The 18,974-nt window shown below is 43.1% G+C and overlaps 3 protein-coding genes and 1 long non-coding RNA gene across 4 annotated transcripts; 2 read left to right on the top strand and 2 right to left on the bottom strand.

The window, feature by feature from the left end:
* Positions 1-1,311: 1,311 nt before the first annotated feature.
* On the top strand, positions 1,312-6,156 carry LOC135642287 (sodium/calcium exchanger NCL1-like). Its single transcript, XM_065158302.1, has 6 exons — positions 1,312-1,963; positions 2,992-3,170; positions 4,448-4,593; positions 4,673-4,931; positions 5,018-5,323; positions 5,746-6,156. The coding sequence occupies exons 2-6, from the start codon at positions 3,039-3,041 to the stop codon at positions 5,992-5,994; spliced, it is 1,092 nt and encodes a 363-aa protein (XP_065014374.1). The 5' UTR covers positions 1,312-1,963; positions 2,992-3,038; the 3' UTR covers positions 5,995-6,156.
* Positions 5,634-10,112, bottom strand: LOC135642289 (uncharacterized). The gene is made up of 2 exons (XR_010497922.1): positions 9,705-10,112; positions 5,634-6,004 (listed from the first exon to the last, which is right to left on the bottom strand). It is a non-coding gene; the product is annotated as an uncharacterized LOC135642289 (long non-coding RNA).
* An 805-nt stretch (positions 10,113-10,917) lies between these two features.
* On the top strand, positions 10,918-11,661 carry LOC135643343 (uncharacterized). Its single transcript, XM_065160176.1, has one exon. It carries the CDS (start codon positions 10,978-10,980, stop codon positions 11,458-11,460), a length of 483 nt encoding a protein of 160 aa, XP_065016248.1. The 5' UTR covers positions 10,918-10,977; the 3' UTR covers positions 11,461-11,661.
* Positions 11,662-13,090: 1,429 nt separating this feature from the next.
* On the bottom strand, positions 13,091-14,757 carry LOC135643342 (uncharacterized acetyltransferase At3g50280-like). The gene has a single exon (XM_065160175.1). It carries the CDS (start codon positions 14,614-14,616, stop codon positions 13,210-13,212), a length of 1,407 nt encoding a protein of 468 aa, XP_065016247.1. The 5' UTR covers positions 14,617-14,757; the 3' UTR covers positions 13,091-13,209.
* Positions 14,758-18,974: the final 4,217 nt, after the last annotated feature.

Raw genomic sequence — 18,974 nt, 5'->3', positions numbered from 1 at the left:
CTAAGTGTGCCTTCATTTAAGTTGCTTCAGGTCGCTCCCCCACTTGATCTCGCAATGCATCCACCAATGCATTCTCTCGAGCGAGATCATGCGACAACTCCTCGTCGCTTGCTCAGTCCATCGAGCTTCGTGAAGTTGTTGTTTGTGAGGTACTCCTCCTCAACATGTGAAGTCCGTCTCACATGATCCTCCCTCTGGAGAGCCGAGACTTATCCCTCCTGGATAACTGTCCCGTTGGAGCAACATCTCTCTTCGTTTTGGAGACCACCATCCCCTTGGACTACTCCGATATACTGAACAAACTGTGCATTGTTCTGCCTCTTGCAAACGCACTTGCTAGATTGCGCCTCCACGTCAATACAGTCACCGCTGCACCCCTCAAGGCCTAGCAACATGCTGAACTCGTTGCACACTTCAGCCTCCTCCGGACGTATCCTTTGCATGCCGAAGAGAAAGTTTTAATGCTCCATTGGCGCCGAGTCTCGGCCGCCTTGGGATGGCCACGAACATTCCATCGTCCGCATACAAGCCCATGCATGAGTACCAAATTCTTCGAGTTAGCAATTCCCCTCACCTCTGTGAGCTTTGCATAACTCTTTTGGTCGTTGAGCAACTCATTCCACCTTGGATGGTCTCATTCTTGCCAAGCGCCTCGCTTGCCTAAAGCACCATCAAGTATAGTTGTCAACGTTGAGCCGTAGCTCAAACTCAGCCATCCCAACCTTTGTGCGCTCCAAATTCTTCCAAGCTTGCCTGTTCTCGTGGTGCCTCTTGCGCGAAGGGTTGGCCATTCCTCTGAATGCCAATCTCAGATGCTCGCTCCTCTGAGCGACTCTTTTCCCTACATCTCCATGCCCGTTTTCCCTCAAACGGTCGCGCGTTGCTGACTGCCCTCAATGTAGCCCCGCTAGGTCCCCCACATTTGCATGTCAAGTGTTTTTATGAGTGCTTGTCCCGCTCTGATACCATAATGTCACGACCTTAGCTGGTTTTGCCTAAGGCGTGCGGCACCCTCGCGCGTCCGTCCGCAAAGGTCAGCCTCCCCGAAGCCTCCCATTGTCCCTTAGGACCAACAAAAGAGAAAACGGGTTAAAAAGAACGCCTCAATCGGGATCCACAAGCAAACATGTCCGAAAAACACTTAATAGACAATGCAAATTACAAACAGACTTTACAAGCTCTGAATCGTTGCACAACAAAGGGTAAAATGGTCCATTACAGACCGAAAAGCTCTCAAACGTGTCCACATGACACAACCTTTATTTACAAGCCTAAAGAGGCCACCAACCCAACTAAAATGGGACTTATAAGCCTTCGGCCGCCCCTCTACCTGCTATACAAGGCATGAACATGCCAAAAGACAACGGACAGACATAAGCATTACATCCAACATCTTGTTTAGAAGTTTGTCCGTTACAGTAATGCACCCCCACGTCGGACACCCTGTGCGGCACACTGCCCCAGAACGTGCATTAACAACGACACGACGCGCACCCACACCCGCCATACCCAAACAACTTCCTCGGCTGACCCCTCATGGTCGGCCGAGGCAGGGGATGGCGCTGACTGACACCCCCCATACCCTGCGGCAGCTCGGCCTTCCACGCAACGACCACGACGACAGACGCCATCAGAGGTACGACCCTGCCCCGGCAGGATGGCACATCAGGTAACATCAAACCCACTTATAAATACCCTCTGGCTCCCAATAGGAGGGGGGACGATCTCACTCAAAAACTCCTCTCCACCATCACTGACTTGATCGTCGGAGGGGTCGGGCCGAACCACCGACCCGATCTGTGTGCAGGTACTCGACCGCCGCCGAACCCACTTGATGTCGTGGAACTTTCCAGTCAGATCCCCTACATCAGTCACCACAGCACCCCCGGGGAAGCCACGTCTGATCCCAGCCATTTGGAGCCCTGAACCAGCCGCGTCGACACAGAGGTCACGGCTAAAAAAGGTTACTTACCGTAACAGGCCTTATTAATGTCCCCTAATTGTTAACTTACATACCTTGCAAATAAGGAATATTAGATATAATTTTTTATTCTCACACATTTTTTACATCATTCTGAAATCACCTAATAAATGAAAGAGGTTTTATTCATTGCTAGTGTCTGACAAATGAATGCTATTTTTCTTAGGACCATAAATGTCAATGCTGACCTTCAAGTGATATGGTTTGATTTAAGGTTCGCAATACCGTACCGTACCAGTATTTCGACCTGGGCTCGGTACCGGTACGGTACGGTATACCGAGCGGTACACCCAGGCGTACCGAGTACTGTAGCACTGTTACAGTGCTACAGTGCACTACTACAGTGATACAGTACACTGCTACAGTACTATAGTACTCTCGGACCGGTAAAAGTTGGTCCGCGTACCGACAACCTGTCGGACCGGTACGTACTGCCCATACTGGGCGGTACGGCTCGGTACGACAGACCCTGATTTGATTAATGTTCCATTAGTTCATTTATAAAATTTATTGGAGTTTTATGAAAAAATATTGACCTCCCTTTTTTTTCTTTTTTGTGTACCTTGGCTTAAGGTAAGAAAAACAGCTAAAGTTTTCTCAAACCTTCTTGGACTTGGACTCATGCTCAATTGATGCGAATTTTCTCGAGTGGTCTCTAACCAAGATCCAGCATCACTGAATTGTTTTTATTTGAACTTAATATAGATATCATATTGTGCATTATGAAAATATCTTTGCTTTTTGCTAGATATGGATAGAGCAGTCTGTTCGATCTATTTCAAATTCTTCATTGGTCATTCCTGGGCATAATTTTTCAGACGTGATATAGTAATGTTTCTCGCAAAGCTGTTCCAATTGATGCCTTACAAGAGATGTTCTTACTTCTTACACATTTGTCATAGGAAATGTATAAAATGATCTTGCATATTCTGGTTACTCAATCTAGTATAAGATTCTTAATTTTGCTCTTTGGTTAAGTTGTGATTATGTGATTTCTTTTATTTTTGAAGCATCCGGGATTACAACTGATTCACAAACAAGCCATGCTGCAAAGATCATGGTTATATCTATCATTCCATTTATCATTGTGCAACTGCCAAGAGTTTTCAAGTTTCTTTCTGGACGTGTAGCAGTCTTGATTGCTCTCATTGTTGCAATTGCACTCTTGGTGTCTTATTGCTTGTATCAGGTAACTTGCTAGTGTTGTTGCCAAGTTTTTTTAAGTCAAAGCTAATTAGCTTATTTATCTTCTAGCATTGGTTTGGATATTTTGGATGTTTAACTTTGCTTAGCCATCGGTTATGTTGGATGTTTTACTCACAAGCTGTTGTTATTTTACCCAAAATCTTGTAATTTATTATCACAATTAGCCATTATAATCCTTTTTCGGGCAATAATATCTCTATCACATTTAGCCATCTATTTTCTATCTTTTAGGTACATATTTATATTCTCTTTTTCAAACGCACATTGTTATATTTATGGTGCTAATCATTTAGACTAATAAATTGATGGTTCAAATGTGAAAAGGTATATTCTAAAACTACACTTTAAAACATCTTTGTTGATATTTGATCCTGACATAAGTGTCCCAACTCTTATAGTGCTTATGTTGTTCTAAAGAATGACAAATTTTCTTTTAGTTTCTTTTTCCATTTAAGCCATAGTTATTAAGACCAGACCAAATAGCAATATCATCTAGCCTTAGGTCACTGGTCAAACTAGTAAGTTAATCAGTTGGATTGCATGTTATAAAAATAAAAAAAATGAGAAGTACAAAAAGTTTAGAAAAAAGAAAACTTAAAAACTTTAAGAGTTATGCCTTTAACTTGGTATAAGATAACATCTAAGTGCTTGATTCCAAAGTCTCCAGACCCTTTAGATTGTTTAGGTTGATATACTATCTAATATACTAGTTCCGTGGTAGTCTAAGCAGGTGTCAAAACCAATATTGGTCTGTGATTCTAAAGCTTGATTGTTTTATCAAATAGGAATACCTTGCAGCATTAGCAATGCCAATTAAGTTGAATAGCTGCACAAGAATGCAATCGTGAGAGATAGTCATGGGAATAAATTATATTAGATCGTTTAATTTTCAATGCTTAAGAAAATCTTTAGACTATTTTTCTTGCTCATCTCAGCTTTTTTATAAAGTGGTTTTAGTTGTCATAGTTTAAGCCATCCAAATTTGACAGCAAGCACCGCATGTATGTTAATGAGTTAAATAGCCACACAAGAATATCATCATGAAAGGTAGGCATCGGAATACAAATATTTTTTTCATATGTTCTTTGCATGCTTAAGGACATTTTTTAACCTTCCTTTTTGCTCATCTCTGTTTTGATATGATGGTCTTAATGTATCCGGTTCATTTTGATTGAAAAATAAACATGGATTCACATTTGCATACCCACTTGTGGAACTTTTCTAAGTGATATCAACACTGTACGCATTTTGATGAACCAGGTCCTTCAGCCATGGATTCACAGGAGAAAACTGGAATTTGCGGAGCATATGCTTATGATATTAGGAATTCTAGGACATCCTCAGACGGCAGCCCTAGGACGGCTTATGGATGATGATGGAAGACCTAATAAACCTGTCATTGAAAAGTTGGTCTTTTATCTAATCTTTGTTACCTTTTCTAAAATTTCATCTTTGTACTATCGTTTTTTATATGTTCCAATGCAGGCTGTTTCATAAAATAGATCAGGATAAAAATCAATTAATATCACCTTCAGAGTTAAGAGCATTTATCATAGGGCTTAAGATCCATGAGGTAAATTTGGATAACGATGTTGTCGTAGACAAAATAATGAAAGAATTTGATACATCACATGATGGCAACATTCAAGAAGAGGAGTTTATTAAGGGCATCTCAAAATGGATTACTAAGGTTAATCATCGTTCTTCTGCATCTCACTCAAACGACATTGTTGATTATTACATGGTAAGTTGCTTCCTTTTTATGCATAGTATGACTTAGTTGCAACCTGGGGGGTGGGTCATAAGTGACAACTTCTTTATGCCATGCAGGAAGCAAGGGAGCAACGCAATATGCTTATTGATCAGATTGATGAGGCTGCAGTAGAAAATATCAAAAATCCAGCATCAACCTGCGTTACATCAATCCTGCTTTTGATTCTCGGAACTTCCATCGCTGCTGTTTTTGCTGACCCTCTTGTGGATGCTGTTGATAATTTCTCAATTGCTACAAAGATACCTTCCTTTTTCATATCTTTCATTGCAATGCCATTGGCTACCAACTCTAGTGAAGCTGTATCAGCAATTATTTTTGCCAGCCGAAAGACGCAAAGAACTGCCTCACTAACTTTTTCCGAGGTTTGTCTTCAGGCTTTTTGTTTAAACTTGTGCAATTCTCCATTCATCTAAGCTACTTTCATGTGAACTTTGTTGAAGTTGGTTGGATATTAGTTGGTATAGTGACCATGCTGCAGGTAGTAGTGGGTAGTTAAATAATCAATTAATTAACGTTTTTTTGTTCAGCTTTGGGTCCTCATTTGGCATTTTTTTTAAAAAGTTCGTACAAGATTATTATATCTTTTATGATTAATCTGTTTGTGGTATGTGGTCAGCGAATTTTCAACTTCAACCACTAATGTTGAAGTTGAAAATTGTGAAAGTTGTCTGCTACGCTTAGTGATATGACTATCAAAAACAATTATTCTACAATCAACAGTTTTGACAAAAAAAATTATTCTGGACTACCTACCTACTCCTCACTCTGCTCTTTTGTGCTGCAGATATATGGTGGGGTGACGATGAACAACACCCTATGCTTGGCCGTCTTCTTGGCTCTTGTTTACGTGAGACACTTGACATGGGACTTCTCGGCGGAAGTGCTGGTCATTCTCATAGTATGCGTTGTGATGGGCATCTTCACGAGCCTCCGCACCACATTCCCACTTTGGACTTACTTTGTTGCGTTCTTGCTGTATCCGCTCGCTCTGGTTCTTGTTTATGTGCTGGACTTCATCTTGGGATGGTCATAGATCAATTACCCTGGTGGTGGAGCACCAGATGTTTCATTTTGTACTACAAAAATCTTGTTTTAAGAAAAAAAATACTCTTTCTGGTGAGAATGCTTGGATTTCAAAACAGTGTGTGGATCAAAGCTTAGAAACAAGAAGAAATAAAACGACTTTTTTCATAAATACTTGTTCCAAACTATTAATTACAAACCTTGTTTCATAGGTATCCGTTATCGCATGAGAAATTTATACCGTTATTTCCTAGTGACCTACAGGTAAATATATAAAGGCGCTTTTACATATCTATTATCATTTAAATGTTTAAATAGCAATTTTTTTTTTTATGCTCACCCATATTTAGATATTTCATATATATCACAACTTTTTACTTACAGACTCATGGTTCGAGTTTGTAAAAGTATTAAAATTTCATTGATGATAAGACTTCAATTTTTAGAGAGGCAAATACCGAAGTCATGAACTATGGAGGGATGCATGCATGCGTATGCAATTTTTCCATGAACAATAGGCAGGGAGTCGTGAACTATGTCAGAAGATCAATGAAGGGGTAAATCCTTACTTCTTTCTAGCCCCAAAAAAATTGCACCAGTTCACATATTTTTCATATTATTTCACCAGAAGTTTATGTACTGAACTATCATCAAGCTGGAGGAGAACAAAAAAAACAAAAAAAAAAGACTATCCGGCTATATTTCTAGATTCCATGACAAATAAAATTTGAAATGGATCATACCTTGAAAAGGGCTGTGGGCTTTAGACTAAACCTACCTTGAAAGTTAGCAAACAGTAAGATAAGATTCTCCTGCTGATAAGCTAATTTCCCTTCTAGAAAACACATTAACTTTATAACATGTAAATTTAGGATGTAAAGAGATCATGAAGAGAACTCACAAACCATCAAAACAATAATGCTCGACACACAGTCTTTAGTATTCTACCTGAAACCAAATCAGAATTAAGTGAATCCCCATACATATTTCCTGAGCACCTACTGCTAATTCAAGATAACAAACACTACCTACAGTGGAAGCCGCAGCTTTATGCTGCTCATCAAGGTTAAGAGGTACTCTATCAATACTGGATTATAGTAAATTAGGATTCTCATTAGCACAAATAGCTAACTTAGTGATTGTAACCCTTAACAATCTACCAAAATGTAACTGCATGGAAGACTTAGATAGACCGACAGTTTAAGACACCAAACTCAACAATTTACACTAAGATTATATAGGAACCTCAAACAGAAGATTTATCTAACCTCTGAAAGAAGCATAAATTGCTCGCTGGCCCAGCAATCTTTAGGATCAAGAGGAAAAAATTATATGGAGCATCTGAACCAACTATTTTTTTTAATTGTTAACAGCAACATCAAAGTGTCAAATAGAAAAACAAACCTATGCTTGCTACTTAATCATCGGCTAAAAAAATGTTATTTTAACATTTGAAAAGGACAAAGCTGGAAACCTTGAGAGATAAGGCTGTAATCAACACTTAAAAACACCACAGATGAAAATTCACCTGCTTACATATTCTTGGTGGAGACTAACGATTTATTGCTAAGAAAAATCATGTCATCAAGCAAAAAATTCATAGCACTTCAAAGAACAAAGGAAGAAAGTACAACTTGGCGAAGACAACTTATTCTGAAATCACTGATCAGTAATGTTCTTACTAATCCTAGCTAGAACTCTTCAACTTTGCATATTTTTCGCTTCTGCATTTAGAAATTTTTTTTTTCATCCTATTATGGGTAGCAAATAATATACATGGTTAACAAAGACAAATTCTGGAGAACAAATAGCAATGCAACAACAACAACAAGTCATAGTGTGCCACCTACTTAGGGTAGAGAATATGGATCTTTTAGTCATTGAGCTGTGTCTAAGAAAAGAATGTTGAAACTGAAGTGTTACTGTGATAGGACAAACACATGTGACATGTGTACATACATGAGGCATGTGCTATGAGATAAAGCTGAAAAAAAAGTCAAAAGCAAAAATTCAGTAAACTTACATGTACTTGTCAAAATAGCATTCAAGCAGGACTAAAAAATTTATCGAACAAGCATCTTGATCTATTTATATGGAAGATAATTTGCACTCTCTAGTGACACTTGATATTTCTATTCATGTAAACATCTTAATTCCGAGCCCCATCAGATCAGACTAACCTGTATCTTGTGATGGTACTAAGCTAGACGTGACAATGTCACTAATCCATGAATGCAGGTGCTGGATTAGAGAATGAAGAAGCCTCACCATCTCTGTGAGAGCTCTCCTATATAAATTGAATCTTGTGCTACGTTTGGCATGCGAGCGCCAGGGTGAGCTTTAGGACAAGTATCATTGCATATTTACTAAACATATCCCACCGAATCAATTCATTTCAACAAGAAAGATGATCGATTGTGCTCTGTATGTTAGTGAAATTATTACTTTGCATCCTACTAATTATAGGTAAAGCTATAGCAGGGACAGAGGATAAACTGAACTGTATGAATGGGAAATGATAAGAATCCTAATTTACTATAATCTTCATCGTTCGATCCTAAGTCACCGCCGATGTCACATGCCAAGTCAGAATCCGATGTCACACGCCGTCAGAATCCGATGTCGCACGCCAAGTCAAGATCTGTACCGAGACGCTGTGCGACACGACTCGTCTCGAGAGCTCGGGGTGATGCCGTCTGACGCCGCTCCGACATTCCTCGAGACAACAGCTGGTCAGAAGCATCGTCCCATCCCACAAGGGTTAGTGGCCACACTGAACCGACACGCAATCGACCCTTGCACAATAGGCGATTTAATCCTCTACCGACTTGTTCGTCGGAGGGACCAAAATTAAGGATCACTCGACGAGAGCCGTTTTTGTAGGCGAACGACCACCCGAGCCGTGAGCGTCCCAACCTAGGGATTTCCGTTCGGCGCGCAAGGGCGAGCTGCCAATCGGCTTGGAGGCCAACAAACGTCGATAAGCACCCCTTCTCGAGGACATGGCCACCTCATCATCCAGCTTAGTCGACAGAAGGCTCCTGGCATCGACCCGTGAACCAAACTGACTCATCAGCCATGGTATTTTTGTTACTAACAAGAAATGTTAAAACCTACTTGGGCCATTGAATAAGTGCAGCTTCAAAATGTATGACACCATGACCCTTGAATCTGGATCCATCATGTGCACCTGTTCATAACAATTGAAAGCTACCTGTTTGCTACTGACAGCTTTGATGATCTTTATGCTGGACTTCCTTTTCTTTATGTTTTGGCACCGACAAAGACAAGTTTACTCCAGCATTCTAAATTCATCATTCCTAAAGTCAATAATTTCATTGCCAAGAGTTCCTTACAATTTCTTTCGTATTATTGATGCTAAACTTTATGCCATCTCTCAAATATCATTTTAGGTGCATAACCCTAAATTCCCTTTCCTAGAGGCATTTATCATGACAGAAAACAGGACGAAGGATGCAGAACTACATGCTGATGATTAATCACTAAACCCTAATTGCGTATCCTCATGGCGTGAATCTCAAGAATTACTTCACCAGGAACACAAAAGAACGTCAAAAGATTAATAATCACTAAACCTTCGTTCCGAATCTCCAAGTATAGAAGTCAAGAAATGAAAATTCTAAAGAACAACTGAACCATGACAGATCAGGGAAAAGGGAAAAGATCAAGAAGCTTAAAGAGACGGTATCTTGTTCTTACAGGGATCAAGATCTTGCTCCCTCGATCCGGTTGGCTACGTACATGCCGTCGGCGGGATTCTCTCTGACGAAGCGCCCCGGCTGGCACTCGGGGGCCCTCGGTCCCCGGAGCGACGACACGAAGGAGGTCCTCGCCGTCCGGTCAGAGGAGACCTCGGCGGGTTCCAAGGCGGACCCAAAACGAGGGCGTCGAAGAAGACGATGGTTTCCATCCATTACAATCTATACATGACTCTCTGGAACAAATGATCGAAGTTACAAATGACTGACGTATCAATCGATGACAAATCGGGTCCTTTCAAGGTGGTTGGTTTTCTCTTTTCATCTTGAATGGTTCTACGGTACCGTCTTCGTTGAGACGATGACAACTCGCGAGGTACAATCACTCTCTCTCACAGGACCTGCGACAATAAACCCTCGTCTGCGAGATTCCTTCACTGCTCATCGTTAAAAGACATCACGACCCTTCAATGCGAGCCAACTAACTGCACCCGACCTTGAGCGCGCTCCATTCCAGACGACGACGACTTCCTTCAATGCGCACTTGCCTGCCAGCTTTCCACTCCTTCGAATAACGTCACCCTGTGACCGTCGCAACCGCCTCATAAATGATTTCGATGCTCCCGTTTCATTAATACGCGAATTCGCATGGCAATCTTGATTGTCACATTTTTATTGTTTCATAAAAGGCCATTGTACTTAATACTTTAAAATGTGTCCAATTTCAGCTCTGTTTACCGATATTTGTAAATCTTCATCTTCTAATTGCCTTCTTATAATATTTATTATACACGGACTGATCCAATGATGAATTATCCGTAGTAAATCGGTAATTGTGAGTGTGATCGATTTGATTTGATTTGATAGCTTTACCATCCATACACCAAAATCGATTCGAGAGATAGCTGATCGAACGATGAAGATTGGTAGGAGGAACATATTAAATTGTACTTATTTGAGAGAGAGAATTTGTATGATCAGTACATATTTATGTTATTTCCTTATTTTAATTGAAATGAATCGAACATAACAGCCACTATAACAATTGTAACGGTGTCGAATGTGGCGGTGGGCCGTTATGCAGGATGTGACGGTTCTCGGCCTTTCACTCCGGTGCACAGTTTCCCCAACTACTCGACTTTAAGAGCTCCCGGGGTAATTCCGTAACTTCACTGGCCCTCGCGGCTTCTATTAAATGGGGCCTGGTGCTTGACCCCCTTCATCCCCAGACTCAGTCTCCGACGACTCGGCGCGGCGGGAGGACCATCGGAGGGATGTCGACGCAGGCGCTGATCGAGAGCCAACGCGAGGGCGCGGAGGTGTCCTACGGCGCCGACATCTGCAAGGAGCAGTCGATGACTCTGCTGGAGGGGATCCACCTGCCCAAGGGCCTGCTTCCGCTGGCGGCCATTGAGGAGGTCGGCTACAACCGGGCCACTGGGTTCGTGTGGCTGAAGCAGAAGAAGTCCACCACCCACGTGTTCAAGGCGATCGGCAAGACGGTGTCGTACGCGTCGGAGGTGACGGCCTTCGTGGAGGACCGCCGTATGAAGCGGATGACGGGCGTCAAGAGCCGGGAGTTCCTCATCTGGATATCCATCTCGGACATGTACATCGACGATCCCGAGTCGAAGCGGATCACCTTCAAGACCCCTGCCGGCATCGGCCGTTCCTTCCCCGTTTCCGCTTTCCAGGCCGAGGAGGAGGAGGAGGAGGAGGAGGAGAAACCCGAGGCAAAGGGAGGAGACGGTAAGTGATGTAGAAATCTACGGAGGCGGTCTCGCTTGTTTTCCCTCTCGAACTTCGTCGTTTCCCTCTCTTTCCTTCGTATTCACACAATAAATGAAATTAATGGTAGTTAGATCTGTGATGATGTGCGGAAGGGATAAAGGTGATGAAGATGTTGCTATATTTGTCCTCTCTTAAACATTAAGCTTACACGCGTACTTAATGATGAAGGTGGATTTGGGAATGGTGCAGGGATAATTAATCCTTTTAAATTATAGATTTATCCTCTCCCCCACACGAGCTATTTTGATTTTTATATTTATAAAAATAAATTATTTAATTTGGTTTCTTCATTCATGAAAATATCTTGATGATAAATTAAAATGAGACACAATTAATCCGTGCTCAGTGAAAAGGAATAAAATTAAATATTTTATTTTTACAAATATAAGAATATTAATATAATTTTAAAATATAAAATATTAAAAATAATTAATTACAAAACTAGTATTTAATTAGCCCTCTTCACACTCACGCACTCGATCTTCCTGTTTATGTGTTCCTCCAAGTCGAGGAATCTGAGAAGCTGCTGCGGCACCTTCACGCTACTGAGCACCTAAAACAAAGTGATTCGTCGAAACACCTAATCCATGAATCTGGTGGAAGAGTGCTACAGAACAAGGTTTGATGATGCCTTGTGGTCGGACCATCACTACTTGCGGACGGTGGAGCATGCAAAGCGGAGCCCATCATTAGACATGCGTGGGTGGAAGAGTGCTACAGCACAAGGTTTGATGATGCCTGTGGAGCCCACCATTAGGCATTCGTCGTTTGTGAGACGGGCAGCGTCGTTTCGTGACTCAGCTGTTTCCGAGTTGTGTATGTGCGACTTCGACTAGCGTCACATGTGACAGCCAACTGGACGGTACCAAAACGTCCTCCGGTGGGACCAAAATATTTTCGCTCATCGTGAACCTTACGCTTGAGTAGTTGTGGTGGTGATAATTATGATGATGATTGATAGGGAGTTCGAGTGGAATATTATCTGTGATGGTCACGACACCACTCGCTCTCTAAGGAGGCAGCCATCGTTGAACTGGGCTAACAATTCAATTGGATTAACAGGGGCTCGTGGAATGGCCGGTCGATAGAGCAACCGATGGTCTGGTGAACCCAGCTCGATGCTGGAGCACACCGACAGCTGTCGGAGTACTCTCGCGAGTTGAGCGGCGAGACGCAGAAGAGATATAGGGCAGCAAATTAGAGAGATCAGGGAGCAGCAAATGCGTGCAGTGAACGGCGGCAGCACTCGGCAAGAGAGAGAGAAAAGACATAGAGAAGGAGAGAGTGTTTACGAGTTTTCTGACGGTGGACCACCGTTATCAGTTTTGGTTTCAATTTTATATGAAAAATTTTTACAATAAACTCTACGATCCTAACGGTATTGATCTACAGTTTATCTTCTCTAAGAAATTTTTCTGTTATATTTATTTTATGAGATCTAAATTTTTTTTAAAAAAAATCTATTATGATATGCTAGAGTTAAGATATATGTTTTTTATGTTATCATGATCCTTTAGTTATTCTTAAAAATTCTCACTATATAATTAATTAATTATTTTATTATTTATATTATACCGTTGATATTGACGAGGAATCTAGGAAAAAAATTATTTCGATTTTTTTTTCCAACAAGATCAGAATTACAAACATCATACTTATGGTACCTCTTTGCTGCGCGAGTCTTGGAATTTGGAGTGTAACAGTGTACTTACTGCTCAAGCATCTCGCGAGTCGGCAAGATCCTGTAGCCACTGAAGCTCCGGTGATGGGCTGACGGCGCTCATGAACTCCTCGTCTGCCTCGAACGCACTCATAAAAGGCGGCTCCAGGCAAATCTCCAAGTCCATGCTTCCCCCGCCCTCCCACCCCGGATAGAAGGTCACCTTGCCATCGAACTTGTGCGCCGTCCCGCTCCGCACCGCCACCGCCTTTCCCAACCCGAAGTTGCACCCGTAGACGTCGAACCTCGGCGAGCTCCCCATCATCACGCTGAATTTGTCGAACATGTTCATCTTGTACACGACCGGCGCTGCCATCCATGCCTCCACCTTCTCCCGGATGGCCGTGTCGGTATGCCCCTCCACCGTCTCGTGGATGAGGCGCGCGGCCCAGCCGAGGCCGTGGGCCAGCAGCTCGCCCGCGGTGGCCGCGGCCGGTAAGGGGTAGATGGAGTTGCCGAAGTAGTCGGGTGACATCGACGGCTGTAGCCGCGCGCGGTTCTGGGTGGCCACTCTGCAGTGGGTCGTCTGCTCGGCCGGGAGGCCTCGGGCGCGTGTGATGCACCTCCACAGCAGCGACGCGACGGACTGGAAAGAGGAGATGGAGCTCATGCCGCATTCCAGATTGGCTCTGGCCTTGAGGCGGGCGATGGACTCGGCCGACAAGTGGAAGATCCGTTCCCGATACAGAGGCGGCTGCGTCGACCTGTCGATGAACTCGTCGGGACGCGTGAAAGGAAGCTTGATGGGAAGGCCCCCGGAGCCATCGATGAACCACCGGTCGTGCACCGGAGGATGTGACATCTTGGCCGCAGCTCCGTCGGCTCGAGCTATCTCCGCCCACGCGTTGAAGAACTGCCAGTAGGAAGTGCCGTCGCCGACGACGTGATTGAAGGAGCACCCAACAAAGAAGCCGTCCGCCAGCTCCGTCAGCTGCACCGCGAGCAGGGGCTCTGAGTGGCCGTCGTAGTTGATGACTCCGTCGAGGCGGAAGAAAGACCGGACGAAGGAGGGCACGTCGCTCGAGGGCGCAAGCACGTCTGCGACGGTGATGCCATCGGCGACGACGTGGGTGAGCTCCGCACCTTGGCCATCGCAGTCGATGGACACGTAGATGCCCGTCACGTTGCCCTGCTCGTCAACAGCTTCCTCGGTAACGAGGCGGCCGGCGAGGGGGTAGAAGTGGAGCAGAGCAGTGGAGAGGGAGGTCTTGAGGCGGTCGACGACGTCAGCGATGGTGAGGCGAGACAGGAGGTGGGTGGAGAAGAGGTGGCCCTTCTGGATGTAGGAGGCGTTGAACATTGATAGGTCCCAAACCGCGAGGTGGCACCATGTGCGGGGGCGAGGCGGCGGCTTGACGATGCAGGTGGAGACATGGCGGAACAGGGGCGAAGAGGAAGACATTGCCGATCTCTCTTGCTTGGCTGCAGGAAATTGACTCGTCTTCCAATTGAACCTCTCTTATAGACGCAACCAAGTCTGCAAATACAGACAGAGGTTGTGAAGTATGGGAGTGTTGGAAATGGTCGACCAGCGAACTCTGACGGGCAACGGCGAAGACTTGGTCATATAATAGGAACGACAAAACTCATCGATGTTAAATGAAATGCGTTCCACATTTGCGTTCCAGAGTTGGTGGGTCAAAAGTTGTCAGAATCCAGCCTTGCTCGGCAAGCAATGTTTTCTTATATTTGGTGATTCCGACCCAAAGCCATATAATATAATATAGATGTAGAAAGTGTGCAATCAAACAATAGTTCAACTTTGCTTATTTTATAATATACATAATTTTGGTATGAGTTGTGACGATTGATGTTTTCATCAGTGTAATATGATTCGAACGAGTATGCATAAATTTATCCAAAGATGCTTTAAGGTAGAAACATCGGATGTACTATCTATATAAATATTGAGGTCAAGAATTTTTTTTTTTTTTATCCGATCCCTTCCATATACGAGTATAGACATGAATGACCAAAAGAAGAAGCATTTATTTTTTATCATGTTGAATATGAGCTTTTATATTTAGAACATAAATAAATAAAATATTTCATGAAGTTTTTTATGAGAATGTAGTATCTAACCGCCTTCGATAGCCTCTCATTAGCTTCTTGTCCACGTGGGCAACAAAGGGGGTAACCTATAACCCCTTCTTTTTCCACCCCAGATATCACGTGGTAGTTACGTGTCGAATAACGATTCGTTGATTGTGTACTTCATATCATCTGTTCCACCCCCTCCCCCCTCAGGTGTGTTTCGGGACTCTTGCGGGAGAGGTTCGAAGTGTGGTGTCTAGTTCATTCAGCACATCAAGTTTATACCTGTTGAATCCATTATAGCCCTGGTGATGCATTTCGTTCGTCTAGCATGAGTTCATTTGTCATGTTTGTCCGAGATTGCTTCCCTTTTGCGTTGTTGGTGGCTATCATAACCTCCACACCTTAGGCAAAGGTGGGGATCGGGCTTCCCGACCCCACATCTCAAGAAGAGGCGATTGGACTTCCTGACCCCACATCTTGAGCAAAGAAGATCCCGATCTCCACACCTTGGGTGGGGGTGAGGGGTCGGGCCTCTCGACCTCTATGCCTCCGGCATAGGTGAAGTTCAGGCTTCTTGACCTCCATGACGTGACAATAATTGTAATAGAGGAGAGTTTTCCCGACCTCCACATATTATGCGAAGGAAGGAGTCGGGCTTTTTGACCTCCATGGTGCCCCTCTTTTGTTCGGGCTACGAGAGGAGCTGAGGTGGCCTACAAGCAGCGTGGAGGTGGGTTCTTCCTCTGCTCATCCTCGAGGGACTTACGTCGGGCAATGAGTACATAACGGGGAAGCCGTGAAGCCCTATCGTCGACTTCCCCCTCTTCTGTTTATCGTTAAGGCGAGCTACAGATAATATGAAGGTGAGTTCCTTCTTTTCTCCTCCACAACCTCCACGCCTTGAGTGGAGATGGGGGTAGCGCCTCCTGATCTCCACGTCTTATGTGGGGATGAGGTTTGGTTTCCTGACCTCCATGCCTTGGACAGAGGCAATCTCGACATTCATGCCTCGGGTGGGGGCGGGGGCTAGGCCTCCCAACCTCTATGACATAATGATGATCATAGGAGATAAGAGGGTTGAGTTTTTTGATCTTCGCACCTCAAGTAGAAGAGGGGGTCGGTGTTGGGAAACCTAGGGCTACATCATATGTACAGTGGAAGAACAAAGAAAAAATCCTAATTTTTATAAATAAAATTAGTTTATTGTCATCGTACGAAGATTGGTGTATGAAAACTCGTAAAATTAAAAAATCACGTGTGTTAAGGGATGTATTTTATTTAGGGAGATCATATATTCTTAAAATCCTACATATCTATGAGAGAGGATGAAGGAGGTTAACTATCCTCCTCTTTAACGATGATCCATATGACATGAGCTACGAAAATGCTCCTTAAATCGTTGCACGATCCTCCTTTCCATGTGCAACATGAGATCAAGAAAGAGGATCGACCCTTCTTACCGTCTACACGGCCCAAATAGGTGTTGTTGGCTGAGAATGAGAGGGGGAGAGGAGAATAAGAGGTGGCAACCGAAAGGGTCTAAGCCTATGGCCCTTTGGTTCCCTCCTATTTATAGAGGTCTGTTGTCAATTTAATCTTAATGGATCCTACTCTATTGGGTATTGGATCTCTATCCAACTACCTAAGCCTCTTAGATTAGTGGATCTCTACCCAATAATCTCTCATTAGCTCTTATTGATCTCATCTATAATATCCAATAATTCAAAGGATTATTGAATATCTAATAAGATAGGAGCTCCAACAGATTCTCATATATGAACCTTTACTCATCGCAACACCTACCATATATGTATAACCCTTTAGGTCTAATATCGAGTTGACCGTGAGTTATACCATTCATAATTTCTTTTTGGCTTAGTGAATTATTATGAAGCTTCATAATAATTCACTTGACTCAATTATTGTTGACGTATTAGGCCACTATACCGTAATCCCTAAACGATACAAGGGAATCCAATTCTTTAGACTTGTCTATCCTCAATTATCACATATTTATAGTCCCTCATCTATCTAATATCCTAGAGATCGTATTCCAAGCATGGTGTTATATGACCTATATGGTTTCTAGTTGGGTCTAGCTCTAATCGGATTCTCCAAAAGAACTTTTTTCTCTTAATCCGAATGATCCCGATCAGGTTGGCTATCACTCCCGATGACCAACTATTCCGGATTTGAAACTTTTAAACCTATAAGTCTGATATTAAAAAGTGGAGTACTTATATAGGAAATTATTGGTGTCTCAAGTCTAAAGACCAAATATATTGGATAATAAAATCATTGTCTGACAATAAGGTATCATCAACCATCTAGTATTCTATGAGTGGATCAATCAGTGAACTCATTATCTAATGAGCACTTGCATTGTATCCCTACACAAGCAACTATGAGACCAGTTGCCTCCATAATATGGATAGGTATATGACACACCAACCTATTCGATTATCTTGATATCCCTATGAAGTAATCTATGACCGAGATTATTGAGGATTAGTGTTTGAAGGTGAATCGATCTTATTATCATGATCTCATCACGATTTGATTCTTATTGCATAGATTCATGGATATCATAATATATATAACAGACGATATAAAGTAAGAAAAATACTAAATACATAATAAGCAAAAGGAGTGTGTATCATATCACACGGGTCATCACTCACGTGATTGGCTTACAAGCCACCTATAACTAACAGTTGGGCTTATCGATCTCCATGGTGTGACGATGGCCATAGGTGAGAAGAGGATTGCTATAGGTGGTCATCCATCACCCACTTGCCCCTTATCATTTGCTCATCATTGAGGCAGGTTGCGAAGGAGCCGAGGTGAGATACAGTTGGTGTATAGGTGGGTTCTTTTCTGCTCATCCTTGAGAGACCCACATCAGGCAATAGGTCCACAATAGGGAAGCTACAAAGGCCCATCATGACCTATCCCTCTTCTCCCACTCATCGTTGAGGTGGGCTACGAGAGGAGTTGAAGTGGGCTATAAGTGGTGCGAAAGTGGGTTCCTCCTTTCCTCATCTACGACCTCTACCACTTGGGTCGGGGCAGGGGTAGTGTCTCATGACCTCCACGTCTTGGGTAGAGATGGGGATCCATCACCCACCCACCCCTCCTCTTTTGCTCACCATCGTGGTGGGTTGCGAGAGGAGTCCATGTGGACAAGGGTCATCCGGTGACCATTTACCCGGTGTCCAGGGCGAAAAGAAAAGGCAAGGGACACCCTCTACCCGCTTGCCCACCAGAACAAGGGTCCAAAGTCTACAGTTATGGGCTACCCCCCTGTCGCCCATGTGGACAACAAGCTAAGGAAATGTTATCGGAGGTGATTAGATGTTGCCTTCTCAGAATATTTTATCCCTCTGTGACAATGTATAAGAGCTCATCTTCAACATGAGAAGGGGAGGGCTTACTTTTGTTGACTACTCGCGTCCATACTCATATATCTTGGATAATTAACTTGGGCATCGGAGGGATTGAGTAGGGAAACCTCTTCCGACCTCTATTTTCATATAGGTGGTCTATCGAGAGCTCAATGTTTCTACCTCGAAAGCACCATAAACAAACATATACATATGAGTTCAAACCACATCGAATTAACCAAGACGTCAATAATAGTTTTCCTTATCAAATTGATTTATCAAGAGTGATTACAATAACAAACATATATTCATTCATAAGATACCCTTATAACCAATCAAT

This window comes from Musa acuminata, chromosome BXJ3-7 (assembly GCF_036884655.1).
Source record: "Musa acuminata AAA Group cultivar baxijiao chromosome BXJ3-7, Cavendish_Baxijiao_AAA, whole genome shotgun sequence".
NCBI lineage: Eukaryota > Viridiplantae > Streptophyta > Magnoliopsida > Zingiberales > Musaceae > Musa > Musa acuminata.
Note: the sequence above shows the minus strand (reverse complement) of the source record. Positions and strands in the feature narration are given on the sequence as shown.

What these genes read in the sequence shown, in the direction of transcription:
- LOC135642287 (XM_065158302.1), top strand. Translation starts at nt 3,039, where the DNA reads ATGGTTATATCTATCATTCCATTTATCATTGTGCAACTGCCAAGAGTT. An exon ending in AATAAACCTGTCATTGAAAA is followed by an intron (nt 4,594 to 4,672) that starts GTTGGTCTTTTA and finishes GTTCCAATGCAG; the next exon opens with GCTGTTTCATAAAATAGATC. An exon ending in ACATTGTTGATTATTACATG is followed by an intron (nt 4,932 to 5,017) that starts GTAAGTTGCTTC and finishes TATGCCATGCAG; the next exon opens with GAAGCAAGGGAGCAACGCAA.
- LOC135643343 (XM_065160176.1), top strand. Translation starts at nt 10,978, where the DNA reads ATGTCGACGCAGGCGCTGATCGAGAGCCAACGCGAGGGCGCGGAGGTG.
- LOC135643342 (XM_065160175.1), bottom strand. Translation starts at nt 14,616, where the DNA reads ATGTCTTCCTCTTCGCCCCTGTTCCGCCATGTCTCCACCTGCATCGTC.